Here is a 19,398-nt window from a genome sequence, read left to right as displayed (position 1 = left end):
GGGGTGGCCTGCCTCAGGGGTGGCCTGCCTTGAGACACAGGGTCTGAGGAGGCCATGTGAGCGATGGCCCCTGGGCGTGGGATACCTTTTGAAGTGTACATGCTGTTTGGCACCTTGGCCGTTTACGCCCGTGACAGCCTCCCATGTCAGCGCTCATCCCCGGGTGCGAACCGCCTTTGATAGAGGGGGGTGGGATGGATGGGCCGGTGGGCATGCAGGCAAGTGTGTGGGAGCGAGGGGCCATCAGGCCCCTCTCATCCTTTACTTCTCAGTAGAAACTCGACCAAGTGCCTCCAGTAGTGGGTTCGCCCCTTGCCCTTATGTGATGTTAACTTTGGTTGACATTCGCGTAGATGGGACCACTGAGCAGGACACGGAGCATCCATTTTTGTATCCCCTTTCTAATCCATCTTGGTGACCAGGCCTCACTGCGCAGAGCACATGGCCCCCACCCTCGTTCCCACTCTGACTGGAAAACTCCAGAGGTATTTGCAATAGCTAATAAATGTAACACATCACTCTTCCTCTGAGATCACTGTACTGCATGTGAACCAGCCTGAACTAAGCACATAGCTTGTTCATCTCCACAAACGTGTCCTTGCCCACGCACCCTCGCCAGAGGAAACTTACTGCCATTCTGACCCTGTGTCCCTGCAAGGTATTCTCTTCATGTGCCAGACCACTGACCACGCCATGATGCCCACCTAGCAGATCCCCAACTAACATTAGACCCCTACTGCAGTATATTGTTGCCTATCAATAACAAATGCCACATACCAGAGATTCTTGTGAGCACAGACCCACACTTCAAACAGTGTATTATAGTGGTCAAGACCCTTAACCTAAGGCCTGTATAATCCAATGTTGATTGATAGTATAGATATATGTGTGACATTTATAGAGACATAACCGACTGAAAGACTTTGAACAAGTGTTATTTAGTTCATGCATTATTGAGAATATATTATGTTAGCTTAGATAGTGACCACCCTGCTTCACAGCGACCTGACCTTCACCCATTCGGAGCACAGATGTCTGACGTCCATCCTTGAATGGAGACACACTTGATTCATCTAAAAAATCGAAACAACCGTTGTTAAAATATATGTGGTGTTTTATTTTGTATCTTATTTTGATGACACAAAAATACAAGACTTTACACATTGTACAGGTCAGGTTGCAGCACAGTGAGAGAAAATCCCCTGTACTGACCGCTGCCACTCGGGAATGTTTCTCTTATGGCACAAACGGCACAGGCGGGTGTTACTCTTCAAACACGGTGTCCAAGCCTCCCGTGAAGCCACCATGTAAAGGAACGATAGGCCACCAGCCTGTACCACCTGTGAAAAGGAATGAAACAAACTGTTTTTAAATGACCAAGATAAGTTTAATAAACGTTTGTTGTCAATGGGCCTCATTACGACCCCGGGGCTAAACCATGGTGCTATTAGCACCATGGTCCATGCCGGGGTCCGCCATGGTGAATGGCGGAATTACCGCCCCATTCCAAGGTTGGCGAGGCGGTAATTCCCCATTCACCATGGGCCCTTCCCCATTCCCATTTTTGCCCCATAGGGCTCAATGGGAATGGGGAAGGCGCAAAGTACGGTGCCGCAAATTGCGGCACCGTACTTAGCACCAAGGTCCCGCAAAGGGAACTCGTAATGAGGCGTTAAGGGTTTAACGGCGCCAACACCTTTTACGGCGCCGTTAAACCCTTAACGCCAGGGTCGTAATGAGGCCCAATGACAATTCTTGTAACTAATGGCATTCTGCTCGGACAAATGCTATCTAGACACTGCACACTATTGAACGACTTTCGTGCGTTACAATGATATGTATATGTAATTTTGGATATAGTAGAAGTCCATGAAATCGGATTGGCATGACAAGCATGACAAGCAGAGTATACTTACTTGTTACTCGTTACTCGGATTACAAGGATGAACAGTTGCGCGAAGTTCGTGCATAAGCACCATCATTATCACCAACACGGACCGTGTGAGACAGGCTGCCCTGAAGTCTGGCAGCTCGGTGAAGCATTGCGGTCGTGGCTCGCCTTCCGAAATGTAGGCCACGCATCCCGAGTTTTAACAGCAGCAGCAGTTCTCGTCCTCGGTTGGCATTAGCTCGCACCGATTGCATGTGCACCAGGTGGAAACACCGTCCATGCGACTAGGTCCAGGCTCTTCAGCTGTTGAATCGTCCTCCCAACTGCCGTCCGAAGACCCATCGTTTTCGCGTGTTTCCCTTTCCAGTAGTTCCTCCTCGGTATACTCGGGCTCGTACATGTAGGGCATTATTGTAGCCATTGTGTGTTATACAAACTAAAATAATTTATAGCGGTGGTACTGGTATCTGTTCACACGGGCTACAAGCAACGAAGGTAGCTGACCAGAGCACAGAAACGAGTCACAGAATACTCAAAGTAACACAGAGAGAGGAATAGAATCGAAAATCTGCTGCTGTGTGTTGTGAAACGGTCTGTTTATACTTATTGAGGAAAGAGGCGTCCTGCCATTTCCATGGCGACACGTCATTAGCTGAAACGCAGTGAATGTTGACACGAGACGTGCTTTGGCGTTGTGAAATGGGCGGTACGCGTCTGCTGATGACAGGCTCAGGGGCGGGGGATATGATTTAGTGCCGCAAAAGCAGGTCAGCCAAGGCGATGGGGGAAATGATAGGATTATCACAAAATGGCAGCTCCCTGATGCCTGTTTTCGCATGGGTTTAATGGACAAAAACCCGGGTAAGGTCCATAGGAAATTTTTCTAAACTTGAGCGATTTAGGCTTAAAAACACATGGCCCACCCCTAGGGGCAATAACATTTTTTTACCGAACCAATCCTTTAATTTGCAGCTGATAATCTGAACTTCTTTTAGGCTTGTTAATGTGATTATATATGTTTGCTTAGATTCTTGTAGAATGCCATCAGTGTTGATTATTAAGCCAAGTACTTGAGTGAGTTGGAACAGTATTCAGTTTTCCAAGAACTAAAGACATGTCTTTGGCTTTTTCTTTTAGTAGTATTTTAGTGATCTCTTTAGTTGTATTTAAGTCGAAAAAGTGGTTCACCAAGAAGCACTGTACATAGGGAATATTAATAGCTAAAACAGACCCATTGATAAGTGCTTTCTTTGCAAACCTTTCCGAAGTCATCATGTATTAGTTAACCCATTGAGCTGGCTGCTGGTTGGTAAAGATATGGAAACAGTATATAGGGACAGAGCAAGACAGATTCTAAATACATCTCCAATATTTATAAATAAATCCACACTCAAGCCACTCAAGTTGCATTTGTCGTATCATATCCCAATCTAGCGCTCCCCCACTTCCTCTTTTTTCACACTCTCTCACACTCTCTTGTACTCTCTTTGCTTTCTTTCTCTGTCTCTCTGCCTCAATCTATGTCTCTGTGTCTTTCTCGGTGGGTGATAGTCCGCAGTGTATTTGCTAAAGCCACCACAGCTTTTTCTGACAGGTATGTGACTAGAGGTAAAAACACAGATATCTTGAGGGGTGACTGTATTTTTTTTGTAAAGTCAACTATTAAAAAACATACAATTTAAATGATTTATCAACATTATAAACTGCCTATTTTTTAAAATGGACAGTGCCAATTTCTAATGATCACTTCCATTGCGCATTTTAATAATAATAAGAAAGTTACACATGTCTTTCTCAGTAAAGCCCTTTATCAAACCCTGCAAAACACATACCATTTTTTCCAATAGAAGGTTATCATTCCACAATGTTTAGTCTGGTACATTCCTAGTATACTCTTTTGAAATACTTGTTCTGAGAAGTGGGAAGGAGACAAATAACACCAGCAAGGGTGCTTTTAATCAAATCAAAGCCTATTCTGGGAACATAAGAATGACCACACATCTTCATATTTGACAAATATGTCTGTGATAAAAGGGTTGTATGCTTGAATCACTAAGTACATAACGCTCACTGGGCCTGGTGCTCAGCGTCCTCTATGCACTAGATGGAATTACTAAAAACCATCTTAGGCCAAATAATTGGACAGACCCAAGGGAGATGGTAAAATACTACTTTAATCTCAATGAAAGAAAGCAGGGAGTTGCATGGTATTGTTGTATTGTATTGTTTATTTATATAGTGCCTATACACATGAAAGTGTTTCAAAGCGCTCAAGGAGGGTGGGAACAAAGGGAAAAGACAAAAGCCGCTCGGAGGCCTAGAAATCCTGACACGATAATAGTTTGCACAGGCAGCGCAAGTGAGAAAAATACATTTAACAGTTGGGACACAGCAAATAATCCTGACAGCAATTCTGCAATTCACCAGTGTAGGGGAGAGGACAAGGGTGAACAGACAGACGATCATCAGGCACATTGCATTTGGGTCGTGCAAGTGCATAGAAGGTAACAGGGAGGGGGGAAGTCCAATTGCACCCAGTGGGCGGAAACTGGATTATGTGCAGAGAGAGCCACTCTCTTGGGTTATTCTATGTGCAGTGAAGGTGGGTGGGAGTAGGGCCCTAAGGCAAGAGCGAGAGAGAACTGGTGGGGGTACCCGGGACCACTGAGACTCTGAGGTACACCAGGCTACCAGTCACAGCTGTCAAAATATATATATATACTTTTTCATACGTCATCTATGACGTCATCCTACGTGGCATTTTGCAAAACCTACTGCCGGGAGGGATTGGATTAGGGGAACATATCTACTTATAGAATCATGCAAGTGTTAATATCTCAGTGGCTGCCCCTTGTCTGTAGGACACGCCCTGCACTACTTCTACATACATAGTGTACTGATTATAGTAGAGAATATGGCAGCGGATTGGTAACTGCAACATTGTATGTGAAAGTGTGTGGCAGGCCTTATGATTGGTTGGCAACCCTATCCAACCTTGGACTTTCAGCTTGTTTCGCAGCACGTGAGTAGAAACGAAACCTAGGTGCTCAAGATGTGTCAATTAATTTCTTGTTTTCTCAATATATGTCATTGACCTGATCCTTAGCCAAGGCCTTCTGTTTGTAATTGACCTTCGTAGTCTGCTCACTGTTCTGGAACATTGAGTGGGTATGAACAGACCACTTGCTCCATCTGGGATTTTATTGAGTAGCCCAGTTGTTTGACTTCTGAGTCACGTGTTAGAGACCACGACTTTGTCAATTTCAGCCTTTTATTTAGGACTATTTTATTTTTTATTAAATAGGGTGCCATTACCCTCTCAGGCCTTTAGAGTCTTGCTCAGTCCACCTCACATAGACTTTTGCCCTTGTCATTGTTCAGTATTTGGCACTTGCAAATGTCCTTGTCTCTCCTAATCTTAGCAGAAATATGTCTTATGCACATGGCCCATTCCTTCGACTCCCTTTGTGCTTTGCACCCAATTCTCAAAATAGACTTCTTGATCCTCAGCCAGGGTACTCCCTTATTCTGCATGCAGAAACAGCTTCTTCACTAGTTCTTCCATTTGCAATTCTAGGCTCGTGTTTTGAGGTAACAGGGTTTATTCTTAACTGTATTTACAGTTATTGGTTAGCAGGTTATTGCATCTTCTTACATTCACGATTACTTTGTCTTTAGGTACATGTTTCTCATTGTGCTTCAGTTACATTGTCCATTTTAAGTATTTTCATATAGTTTCCGCATAGGTTCATACATCTCCTTTATAACATAATGCTGTCATCTTCAGTTTTACTTAGAGTTCATTCCTATTACTCATAACCGCATTCTGACATATTGGTAGTGGGCATCCCTCCTGGTAGCATCGTCCTATGCTTCTATGTGAGGGTATAATCTGAATGGCTGCCTGGGTGCATATCGTCTTTCGTACACTAGACGCAGTATAGAAATGTTACATGGATTCATATTTTCGTCACCCCCTTCAGGTAGCCTGCATTTTTTATGTGTTAATCCACACTCCACGTCATATATCGACAATCTCCAGCTGGCGAACAGAATATCCATCATCGCACATACCTCTTCCGGACCTGGGATAGTAAAACCTTGTTCCTGGGGGTGCAAGAGAACTCTTTATGTTTTCTCAAGTGCTTTCTGCCATCTTCATCTTTTCTCCGGTGCCACTGTTAATGTCAATCATTATCTTCATTCCAACAGCTTTCTTGGCTGTCTTCTGGCATTGTCCCAAGATGATCCTTATGAGACAGAATCCTAGCAGCACCAACATTAGTATGGCTCCAAGTATTTTGAAAGCATTCGCCAACCAAGATGGAATCCATGAAAACAGAGATGAGAACCAGTCGTCTCCTGCCGTCTCATCAGCTTCCTCTTCCATCTTTGTATTCTGGTCTGTTAACATCATTATTGCTTCTGTCAGGGTTCCATTTTCTCCATCATGAGCTGGTAAAATCTATAGCAGGACAGCCCGACCTTGGCACAAACGCCTCCTTACATTGCTGTTATTCGGTCCAGAACATACCTGTTCTGGAGGGTCATCAGCCTTATTGCTCTCAATTCTTCTTTGATTGCATTGAATCATAGTATTGTTGCATTGATTGTCTGCAGTAATTCCCACCTAGTGATTTGTAACCGCGTGGACTTCACTGCTGCTTGGAGTCCTAGTGTAAATATGGAAGTAATTATGATGGCAGTCTTACTGAATAATATGAAGTCATCAGGAATATCTTCATAAGACTTTATTGATTTTGATGAGAAATAATTCTCTCTTTTTAGTCGATGAAGATGAAGTGATCTCTACTATCTTAGGTACTCATTCATTTTTGGAAACTCCTCAATATGGAGGTCACTTTGGGGAATTACTAATGCTGGGAAGTGTACTATTACAATGGAGCACACTCCTCTCCAGTGTTTAGGTAATTGTGTAAGCTCTGGATCCGTAAGCCCAATAGCGATCCTAAATACTGCAGTTCCTTCATTCATTCCTGGTACTTTGATATTTCTCCACAACCTTTTTTCTTTCCAACGTAGACCTTGCCATCATCCTTGAAGCAGGTAGTCGCATTCTTCACTTGCAATATATGCACTGGTCCTGCTTCGTTCTCAACCCAGTTAGTAGTCTTGCATGCTTAGCTCTTGATTCTAAGCATTCATCATTCACCTTAGCTCTTGATTCTAAGCATTCATCATTCACCTTTTGCACCTTGCTGATTGCTTCTTTCTTCAATAAGTGTGCAGGGCATGATATTACTCTGTCTTCCCGCCCAGTGCTAGTTGCTACATGCCCATACACCAATAACTGTGTCCTTTCCCAGCATGCTGGCACTCCTGGCTTTTCTTTCATGTTTGAGCAATTCATTCTCTTAATTTCGACATTTTTTATTGGATCTCGGTACTGGGATGGATGCATGAGTTTTTTGCTTGTCCACCCCAATCCAGTCTCCATACCCTTTGTTTTCACATAGGTGTCTTTGTATGAAAACGCCTGTGTTGATCGCCATCTTAAAGTTGTCTTCTGGTGGTTCATGCTGTCAGGTGGCTGAGACACTTTGCATCATGTGTAAGCATTTCCCTTGCAATAAATGTTCTTGCTGCATTCGTGTCATATGGTATTAACGAGCAAACATAACAACCTCCTTCCGATGCTCTTTCTTCCACCTGTTTTGCTTTATAGTGGTCACCTGTGTTGATCTCGTATTTACATTCTCCTGACCTTTGCAAAGGTAGTTATTGGACTCATACAGGCAAATAATTAAACATAACACATTGGTTATCGTTATAAGATAAATGGCGCGTTACATGCCCTTTATTCAATTATAATATACAGAAAGAAAGAATAAACACATAACCGGTTATATATAGACAAAGAAAAAATGTTTCACCGTTATGATCGCCACAGAAGACACCTTCATCTCGGCCACTAAGACACTGCTTAGACCCACAGAAGGTAGGCAAAGAGATCGATCATTGTAACTGGATCTGGAGCGGAGCGTCCTCCCTCTCAGTGAGACTGCATCACCCAGGGTCCAAATTCTAACTCTGTCTTCCAAGAGGAAAACCCTCATCTCTTATGGGGCTGCTTTCGATCCCCGCCCCTCATGGGTTACCATGCTGCCCTCGGCCGAAAAGCAGACAATAAGCATGTGGCACAAGTAGAATGGAATATTCCAGTTACAAGTGGAAAAAACCCATCTTCCCCCGTTTCGTCGTTCCCACTGCCCCTTATCACTGCACCTGCAGAGTGCTCCGACTCCCTTTCTAGCTTGTCCTTTGGCGCACAATACAATAACTATTCTCCCCGGCTTGGTCATGTGATATAAATATGTGACCTTGTCTTCGCAGCAGAAATACATGTTTACTAGCTGAGCCCAGAGCCCAGGAAAACATAGGTTTTCATTACTGTTCATTGTGGTACATGGAAGTGAATATCCAAGATGGCCGCGCACTGGCGGCATGTTTTCTGGCTTATTTCGCACGGGCACTTCCCACCTCCCGCATGTGCTAGTACCATAGGTTGTTAGCTAGATGAGCGGATTTGTCTAAATATGATCCTTAGCCGAGGCCATCTGTTTGTAGTTGACCTCGTAGTCTGCTCACTGTTCTGGAACATTGAGGGGGTATGAACAGACCACTATCCCTATCTGGGTTTTAATGAATAGCCCTTGTTTTAGAATTCTGAGTCACGTGTTAGGAGACCACAATTTTGTCCATTTCAGCCTCTTAGTTAGGACTATTTGATTTTATTAAAAAGGGTGCCATTACCCCTCTGGCATTTAGAGACTTGCTCAGTCCACCTCACATATGCTTTTGCCCTCGTGATTGTTCAGTATTTCACACTTGCAAATGTCCTTATCTCTCCTAATGTTAGCAGACATATGTCTTACAAACGCGGTCCATTCCTTCGACTCCCTTTGTGCCTAGCACCCATCTCTCAAAATAGCCTTCCTGATCCTTGTCCAAGATACTCCTCATTCTGCATGCGAAAACACCTTTTTTACCAGTTCTTCAATTTGCAATCCTAGGCTCGTATTTTGAGCGAACAGGTTTGATTCTGAAGACAGGCCGTTGTCTATTTTCTTCCAATGGCCATCCTAATCGGTGTATGTATACCTCCATTTAGCAAGCTTCTATGTATCTTTTCTACTGTATTTACAGTTATTGGTTAGCACGTTATTTCATCTTCTTACATTCACAATTACTTTGTCATTAGGTACATGTTTCTCGTTGTGCTTCAGTTCCATTATCGTTTTAAGTATTTTCATATATTGGTAGTGTGCATCTATCCTGGTAGCATCCTTCTTCTTGTTCTACGTGAGGGTACAATCTGAATGGCTGCCTGAGTGCATATCGTCTTTCATATACTTGACGCGGTATAGGAATGTTACATGGATTCATGCATGGGTTCACAACTGTAGCTCTTATCCTGCTACTCCAATAGGATGGTGGTGAGGGGGCAGGGACCAGAGGAGAGGCATCTACCTACTCCTCTACACTAATTTTATCTTGCACAACACTCACCTGAACATTAAAATGTTTGTAACGTTGAACCATGTATTCTGATTCGGACAGCCTTAGGTGTTAGATGTAAGGATAGAAGGGCTGCAATGTCAGCCCAACCCCATTGAGGTACAATAATAATGTTTACTTTTCTCCCTATGCAGAAATTTAGACCAGTCTTAGGGTAAGGTTGGCTGTACACATGCTCAGGTTGCAATGCACAAACATCCTAAGAGAATTATATATGTAGGATGCCATCTACTGGTGATGGTGGAGATTGCACTCTAAGGGAGTCATCACTAGATTGGTGGTAAAGGTAAATATGCAGTATTTGGAAATATTGCATATTTTACTGCTCCTCCTAATGATGATTATCATTTTCAGAAATCTTCAATTTCCCCTGCTTTTGGTTGACAGTAAATACCTTCACACAAAAGCAGCACCATATTGGAAACTTCAGCATGTGGTGATATTGTCAATGACAGACCTTACCTGCGATGGCTTCTTGGAAGGTAATGAGTAGAGGTAAGGGCTGTCTTCTCCTGAAACTACCCTGCTAAGCTGAGGTTTGTGCACAGGTGCAAGGAATGACCAACTGGGAAGATGGGTCTCAACAAAAGGAGGGAAAAAATCCTAAAACTAGGACACAAAAGCCTCCTGAAGAATTGCAAAGCCGTCGAGCATCGGCCACACTTCCAGGAATCCAGTGCTTGAGACAGTTCCCTTTGAGAGTTGAATCCAAAAGGGTAGAATAAGATGGAATTCCAAGTATCTGAATAGAGCGGCATGCCATGGGGGAAAGCAGCTGAACGGAGAGCCACAGGAACACACAGAGCTTCTGTTGACAGTGCAGAAGGGTACCGGAACAGATGTAGAAGGAAAACAGGGTAGCAGAGAACTGAAGTGCAAGAACTGACGTGGGGGAACCCCGCTAGGAAGGAAGACAGGAAAGAACAGAAAGTTCAGGAGGCTAGGAAGGCTTACTGGACCATGGAAAAGGGCAAAAAGGAACTAGCGCCGCTGCAACCGGAGAAGCAAAGTTCTGACGTGCCGTCTACACATCCTAGCTACTGTATATCTGTTTCTTTGCATGTCAGAGTGTAACCTGACCAACGTGCTTGATGTGAGGCAGCCATCTTGGTTTGTGCAATTGCAACCTCCAACGTTGCCATAGCGAAGGGAAGTGTTTCCATCGATCCAACACTCCACGGAAAACACGACAGATATGACATTCCCCCATCATGTCATATGGGATTCCAAAATGGGCAATAACTGAAGGGTCTGCATGGCTTAGAATCATGCAAACACTAACATCTTTTGGATGCTTACCCCATACGATAATGGTACTTCTCTTAAGTGGTATTACCAGCAGTAATACCACCAAACAGAGGGGGCTAAACGCCTACCCCCTCGCTTCTGAGTTACCCGCTTAACCTACCTCTGATCTGCCTTCTAACTAACATTTTTCCCTCCCCTCTAACTTGCCTCTGCCCCCTACTTTCTCTGCCTCCACTCTAGCACTTCATCCTTCATGGTCACATCACTAGAACATCTGGCCACACCACCTACCTACACTTAAAAATGTCTAATGTTGATTGTCCTTAATCTATGTAAGTCCACCCATGTATTGTCACTGGTGACTGTTCCATTTACTACTCTCCACAACCTGGTCATAATGTCCCTCGAGCTTGCTGCTTCCTGTCAAATCTGATTTCATATCTATTGTATGTTCTTTTGTGATCAAAAGAGCATTTTTCCTTCCTATATATAAATAAAATTAAAATTTTAATAAATAAATCATACCGCCAAACTTGTAATCATCTCCTAACACTCTGTGGCTCACTACTGGGAGAGAACGTAGTTGTGAAGGACGATCTGGAGGCCAGTCACTGTTGGCATCTCCTTAATGTTTCAGAAATGTTTTGTAGGGTTTAACAAATCTGCACAGTCTATTAGAATATTTACCTGAATAGCAACAAACTATATAGACGTTTGATAGTTATTCCACATTAGAAAATTAAACTAGAAGAATGTTGTCAGTATCTGACTAGTTAAATACAATTAAGAAAAACCTGATGATAATAATTGAACAATATAAGTGACGCAAAATAAATTGCCTTGATTAAAACACTACGTGCAAAACACGTGCTGACAAAAAAACAGTTTTCCATTTGAAAACCAATGAACGAACACAAGAGGATTGCAAAAGGATGTATTTTTTAAAAGCAAATTAAATAATACAATGAATACTCAATTGTATGCTCTATTAGCTGGGGGACGTGGTGTCTCATGTGCCCTGGAGGCTGTTGCTCTTGTCCTTATGTCAGCATGGCTTGCTTCAGTTTGCTCTGGTATCTCATTTGCCCTGGAGAAAGATGCTCTTGTCCTCATGTCAGCAAGTCTTGCTGCAGTTTGTTCTGGCATCTCATTTGCCTTGTAGAAAGTTGCTCTTGTCCTCTGGTCGGCAAGTCGTGCTGCTGTTTGTTGTTGTTTTTCAGAAGCTCTTGATATTGATTTTCACTTTGCATCAGATGGAGCTTTTCCAAGTGATGTTCGTTTTTGGTGCGGCATGTTTTAGTTACTCAATGGCTACAGCACATTTGAGAAAATGTCCAAGAAACATTGATTGATTGTGCTCTCTTCTTGTGAATGCACTTAAGTAAACTGTAACCTTGCCATTTCCCATATTTGGAGTGGCATAATAAATAAAAGATTTCTTTTTTATTCCCTTTAAAAATGCTTTAACAAACACTGTCGAACTGTATACAGTAGTAATACATTTCAAAGGGATGACCAACACATAGAACATTGTGCTTCACACACTTTTCCAAATGTTGCCTCCTTCTAGTACCTACTGTAGTGAATCGGGGTCAGCATCAGTAAATGAGGGTGTCTACTGAGTGAATTTTCTGGATTCAAACATAGACTACAATCTTGCCCCAGACAAATGAGAAAACTATGCAAAATTTGGTAGTAGTGAGTTCAACGGTGTGGATTTGTATAACCGGACAAATATACACACACACATTCCAAAAATGTTTTGCATATAAGAGTTTTGCATCCAAACATAGACCACAATCTTGCCCTAGACAAAAGAGGAATCGATGCACACACACACATACATACATTCAGCTTTATATATAAAGATAATGGAGGTATTGACATTTCATAGATTGCACAGATATGTTACACCTTACTGAGCAATTCCTAAACAAGGTATGAATGGATGCCGAGGTGAGGTATCATTTCCATGGTAATATCTTGCAGTACATAAGAATCTGATCAACACACATTGCTGCAGTGTGAATGTCATTATCGCCCCACTGTACGTTAATGGAATCTCATTAATGTCAGGTGGTAGGGAGTTCTAGTCAGGGACGTTCGGGGGAATGAATGAAGAAAATTGGAGGAAGCATCAGGTTGTCAGAGCTGGTTAGTTTGAAGATGATTTGAGAGGGTAGAGTTTGAGGGCTAAGTATCTTGAGATGTATTCAGATAGGTATTCAGACAGGTAGTGGGTGCTGGCCAATCAGTGGATTTACTGTAAACACAAGAAGAAGACATTTGAATAGGGAATCATTTGGCAGTCCTCTGATGTGGATGAGGATTATTGGAGGTTGAAGAAGGTAAAACAAGCAAAGTTCAATACCTTGTGGAGAGAAGAAAAGGAGTAGAGGGGGAGTTCCTTAAGGAGGCTTTAGCAGCAGTACAGACGGCTGAGGACCAGGAGGGCACTACGTGTTCTGATACAGTCAGACTTGAAAGCGATAGATTTTACAGATATTAGTGACATTAAGCCCAGGAGGCATAGCAGTGAAGGCGATGAAGTGCTAAAATATCTGGCTGCGTTCAACGAGAACCCAGATATTGCAAGCCAGGATGAAAGTGGTGAGAGAAGTGGTGGAAAGAATATTGAAGTGAAGATAAGTGGTCTGGCAGTGGAGGCCAGGAAAGGATCACTTAACCTTTAGTGGAGTTGAGTATCAAGCAATGCAGCACCATCCAGTGACAGAACACAGATAGGAAGTTAGAGAAACAACATGACAGCTCAAAGGAGATGGAGTTAAAAGAGAAGAATATTTGAGTGTCATTGACAAATAGATGCTTCGATAGTCAAAAAGAGGAAAATAAGTTTGCCAAGTGAAGAGGTGTAGAAAAGGAGAGGACCAATGTCCTACTCTTGTAGCTACCCTTGCAGTGTCCATGTGCAGACACGTGTAGGGTAGTGGTCATGCTGTTCCTGTTTTACAGTGGAGGTAGCAAGTTATGGTTGCCTTAGGACCCATAACTCGAAGTGAGGAGCATTAATTGTTTTTTGCCTTGAACATAATGTTCCTTTCGCAAAGTGTTTGATTGATATTTAATATATATATTAACAAACATTTAACTGCGTAACTAGCCTGGTAGCATGTATGCATTTGTTAAAATCTTCTGAAATCACTAAAAGTGCGGTAGGCATGAAAAGAAAAGAAACACCAAAGATCCATACTTGAAATCAGGCATGAAATGTATTGCTTTATGGAGTCTGACCATTTTATATGGTTTGGTACTGCATGCGGACTGATACATTTTGTTGATTTAGGGTATCTCCTGAAATGAGGCTGAGAGAATTGAGAGAGCGACTGGGAGAGTTCCTCTGGGAAGATGTCGTTGCAGACACATTTCTCTTCTTGAAATGCATGGGCAGAAGTCTGGCAGTGGTAAGTGATCCTTTATTCTAGTTGTGAGATGTCATGAACAAGTGAAGACTATGAAACTGGTTCGACAGCCAAAAACCCACCTCTTCATATAAAAGAAAACCTGAAACCTATTTTCTTATGATGAAGTGTCATGTAGGTAATTGTGAACCATTGCCTTTTATGTGTGTATTTGAGAAAATCTTATTAGGACAGCAGCTAACTACTTTCTGGTTTGCAAGTACTACCCTCTGTTTTAATCCCTTTATCAAAATCAGAAGATAGTTCAATTGTCTTGATAATAATAAATTCTATGTTTGACTGATCTCCAAACTAAATATATGAAGATACATATACAATGTTAAACAAAACAATCGTAAATACTGAAGCGTTTGTGTGAAACGCATGTTGTCAAAATTGTATCATGCTTTAAGGAAACCACTGTAATTATTTCTGGTCTTTTAACAACAACCCACAGTTGAGCACCATTAAGCTAACATTTATAATATAAGGATCATTTAAAAAACTGATACACCAATAGATAACTGTATTGAGAATAAGGTATTTGGAAATGTTTGACTTCATATTTTTTATTTGTAAACATCTACTTGTTGGAGAATATATTTTTTCTCTTAAGGGCTGTGTCACTGTATATATTGTCATTTGAGCTGTTTTGGGATGTTTTGCTTTGAAGGCTTTTTAATGCAGAAGTATTTTAATTAATTAATTGATTTACAGGTTCACTTAGAAGACATAGGTGTAAACATGATGGTGAGGGACAGATGAATATGCCATCTATAGCTAATGCTCCTTCCCGCCCCTATACGCCAAGGTGAGAAACGTTATTCACTGAGGCAACCATACCGCCCATATGCAAAGCAGGTGTAGCAAATGATGTACACGATGTGAGCTAAAGATGGAGAGAATGACCAGACAGATGATAGAGACATACAAATGAATCCACTAGACATAAAAAACACGCAAACTCAACACAAAAAATGTACTCAGTCAAATATGCATTTATACATGAAGAATATTAATATTTACAACCATGAAGACATGAAGAACATAACATAAGCAGTAAATAAGCCGAATGCAACACAAACAACCCTCGAGTATAGCTCACTAACATAGAAATGCAGCAGTAATGAGTAGCCATCTTTTCTAAAATGGAAGCTGCATCACGCTTCTAAAGTGAACGGAAGGCCTCAAGGTTTCACAAGAATTCAAAATGCTAAATAACAAAATGAAGATCCATGCAGCGCTCAGACAGTAGCTCGCAGCCATAGCCAAGGTTATGAGGAATTTAGGGAGGATCTGCACGATGCAGAGAAGGCACCAAATAAGGATTCCCAGGATGCAAGAAGTATCCTTTCGAATTAATTAGTCTGGAAAAGTACAACCGTCTATTGTGAGCCATATGTAGGGTAAAACGGCTCTATGAAGTGTAAGCTCAGCAAGTGCCTAGTAGTAGAGAAAACTATAACATTTGCGTTAGTAGTAGGTAAAATACTCATAAATACAGGGTGAAAAAATTGAAAACGCAGTCCTCTCGCATGTGACCCATAATTCAAGACCACTGTTTATTCATTAGTACAGACACAGATAAGACACCTGTTTTACCCCACATGCATTTTCCCAGATATGTGGCACAGTGCAAGGCTAACTGCAAAGCTGATCACCCTGGCTCAGGATCTAGGAGATGAGGGATGGTATTCTTCTCGAATTAAACAAACAGCTTGTGGACCTCTCCTCCCCTACGTCCAATTTGGCTCATGTTTTGATGGCATGTCAGTTGCTCAAGGTTGTTCAGCAAGAGGCCAACTAATGAAAAACCCCAGTGCCCCAGTATGTATTAAGCTAACACATTATTTGCTGTAACGGTGATGTCTTATTTTTGTTATCAATTCAGAGGTGGTCCTAGGAGGAGCCAGTAGATAAGTGTTACCAAATTAGAAGCTTAACCCCTATAGCATTATATAGGTAGTTCATCCCCTAATCATTCACTTCACCCCATAGGTTTTGTATTCTGATATCGTCATTATGACATGTTTTGGGTTTAAAATACAATGTTTTGTATGAGGAATTCTGAGAGTCACAATATTTCATTCTTGTATGCTGTAGCTGCTTTATGTTGGATTGTTAATAAAGCAGGTTATGCCTTTCACATGACTGTTTCCGTTATTGAGTGCAGGATTTCCCAGCCTCTCATTGCTGCTTAAACTGGGGCTTTCCAGACCATCTTCACATGATCTTTGGCAGATTGGTGAGGATCCTGGTTTTCGGTTCTTTAAAGCAGGATAAAGTTTTGTCTCTGTGTTTTAGAACCTGAAAACAGTGCTGAAATTCCCTCTCACTTAACAATGTTGCACCCATATATTGTCTATATTTCTTCCAACAAATTGTACATGTCCATGAATCAGTGAAGCCGCCATATAATTATTAACCTTTACGATCACCCTATCCTTATTAGAAGAATACTTAAGATAAGATTCTCTTGTACGACCCACTGCTTCTGGGGTGTTACGGATGAAATAGTTGTCCTCATATATCTCTGTAATGGGGAACAAGAGAAACAGGACCATAGGATTCCCTGAGAGTCCATCCTTTATTTGGGGAGGAGCGGAGTCGACGGGGTGCAGAATTGATTTGACATAGACACTCACAGTGGAGTCAAAATACTACAAGAAGGGGGCTGGCTAGTGTGGCCGACCAAGATGACAGTTGATAGCTGAACTCAGAAAAACCCCAGGTAAATCCTGGTAAATATCCTGATTTCCCCTGCATCAATCAAGACAAAACACTGGCTGCACGGCTTTCATGTCTCGGGGGCACATACGAGGTCACAGAAATTTGAGAGTAATTAGGTCAAACACAACACTGAATATAGTGGCCTGAGTTGCAGATGAGTGAGTGGTGCACCATCTGGTTGCCGCTGAAGTAGCGGTAGGTGTGCGTGCCAGTGTGACATAATTCAGAAGCCTGAAATATGAACATTGGATATGTGTGATTTCTCGAGATACCTGGGAAGTGGTTTACAGTCCCCAAACAAATGCCGCGGGACGCCTCATCCAAGCAACAGGAGGAATTCTGTTCAGATTGAATGTGTGCCCCTAGCAAGGGGCAAACACTCAGGACCAAAAACAGCATTTAATATTAGATGCAGTACTGGAGATATTCTGCAGATCCCTTAATTTGGGTAGGCTGACAGCACAGAAAAAGGGAGTTGCTGTCCTCTTCGAATGGAAAGGATGGAAATGATGGATCAAATGCTTTTCAAAGCATTTCGTTTCTCCTGGAAGTTGTGGTAGGTGAGCGTACCAGTGAAACATGCTTCAAAAGCCCGAAATATGAACAAAGGTAAATGTATGATCCCCCAAGCAACCCAAGAAGTGGTTTACGGTCCATGAGGATATAGCTTATTAAATGTTACTGGAATCCTCATCGAAGAAAGTGGGAGAAATTCTGTTTAAATTGATCATGGTGTGGAGCAATCACTGGGCATCCAGATTAGCCTTTTATATCAGATGGAGAGCTGGAGATATTCTGCAACACCCTCTTTAGGTAGACCGATAGCACAGAGAAAGAGAAGAGCTGTCCCCTTTGATTTGAATGGAAACCCAAACGATTTAAATATACGATTGCAAGACATTAAGAAGCACTAGAATGGTAAAACATGATAAGTGCCAACCTAAGATATCCTATGAGGTAGGATCCATTAAAGAGAAGCAGGGAAGAGTTGAAATGGATGTGGAGAGGCAACATACATCTGACAATATGGTTGAAGAACATGATAAAAATGTGCAAATCCAAAAAAAGTTCCTTCAAGCAAAGGCTGACATAGGCAGATTGGGTTCTAAACTAGACTTGCTTACGTGTAAAGCGGATCATTTACAAGAAACAGCATATAAATATTGATTTGGCATTGAAGTAAATTGATTTCTTATCACGTTTTTGGTTCTGTTTAAGCACTGGGCTACTACGCAGGACGTGGCATGTAAATGGGCGCCTCTTACCCTCAGGTATATTTTAGTTTTATGATCTTAGTTTTAATGAATTATTTAATTATTTAGCGCTACTTGATTTTCTTTATTTCCTTGTATTGCCAGCTCCCTCTGGCCGAGGGTGCCTGGCCTCACTGCAAACCGAGGTTGTGCTCAGTCACTGCTGGTCACTGTCATGTACTTTTTTATTTCAGTCTATTCTTGCTGCTCTTTGCCAGCGGTCGTGCGCAGTGGAAGCCCGCTCAGCGCGCCAAAGTCATGCCGAAGATAAGTCTGTCTGGTCCCGTCCAGTCTACGGACGAGCTTGACATGGCTCCTGGCACGAGGCTTACAAGGAAAGCAATATTGACATGGCACTCCGGGAGACAATGCATCCCAGAAACTGGTTGCAGGTCTCCGGGAGCTGTCTTGCCCCTGTGATGGATGTGGATTCTTCTTTTTAAGCTATTTTAGTGAATGTACGCTCTCTGGCTGCCCATGCAGCATTCATTCGCGATATTTTATGTGAACACTCTCCGGATGTTATGTGTTTATCTGAGACATGGCTTACGGATGCTTCGGCGCCTGTGCTGGTACAGGCGCTCAAAGCGGACTAAAACATAATTCATCTTGACCGCGTGTCGCCTTGCCTGGAGACAGTGTTGCAGGTTTTTTTAAATCTAAATTTCAAATCTCCTGTATTTCACTATCACACGAGATAAGCACGGAGGCCCTACTGGTATGCTTTACTGTATGGGCATCTCTTTCTTTACATCTTTTGATTGTTTATAGGCTGCTTGGGCCACCCGCTTGGTTCCTGAACCCTTTTTTTGACCTGGTGGCAGAGCTTCAAATAATATTTTCACATCTGGTTATTTTCTGTGATTTTAACTGACTCAATTATTTGAAGGCCTACTTGATCTGGGCCTGCACCCATTTTTTCTTGAGCCCACACTTGTTTTTGGTAATACACTTGATCTTGTTTTCTCTGGAGATTCTTGGATTTGTGATACTCTTGTGGAGCAAGTCTTTTCATCGGGGCATCATCGAGTACCCTTTGTGAACAAACTCCCTGCACCACTACCTAAAATTCTCCTTCTAGTACTTATGAAGCAGAGTTGTCACTATGTGGACCGAAACGCCTGCTGTCTATAATTAATGAAAAGTGCAGTACTAGCAACACAGTAGATTTGTTTTTCCTGACTGAGTCGATAAAGGCTGCAGCCGACATAGTGGCTCCACTGAAGCTTATTCAATTTCGGAGGCGTTCCTCTGAACCTTGGTTTTCGGATGAGCTCAAAGCTGCACGCCTTAGGCTGAGGCAGGTTGAATGCACATG

The 19,398-nt window shown here is 42.3% G+C and overlaps 1 protein-coding gene across 1 annotated transcript in view; it reads left to right on the top strand.

Annotated features, from left to right (window-relative positions):
- Positions 1-19,398, top strand: part of SPATA1 (spermatogenesis associated 1) — a 479,533-nt gene that overhangs the window by 115,612 nt on the left and 344,523 nt on the right. Inside the window, exon 3 of the mRNA XM_069641723.1 lies at positions 13,983-14,100. Within this exon, the coding sequence (XP_069497824.1) occupies positions 13,996-14,100 (105 nt within the window). The 5' untranslated portion in view covers positions 13,983-13,995. The remainder of the gene's footprint in view (positions 1-13,982; positions 14,101-19,398) is intronic.

Source organism: Ambystoma mexicanum, chromosome 1q (assembly GCF_040938575.1).
Source record: "Ambystoma mexicanum isolate Mex_15411 chromosome 1q, UKY_AmexF1_1, whole genome shotgun sequence".
In the NCBI taxonomy this organism is placed as follows: Eukaryota; Metazoa; Chordata; class Amphibia; order Caudata; family Ambystomatidae; genus Ambystoma; species Ambystoma mexicanum.
The sequence above is the reverse complement of the archived record's forward strand: the minus strand, read 5'-3'. Positions and strand labels throughout refer to the sequence as shown.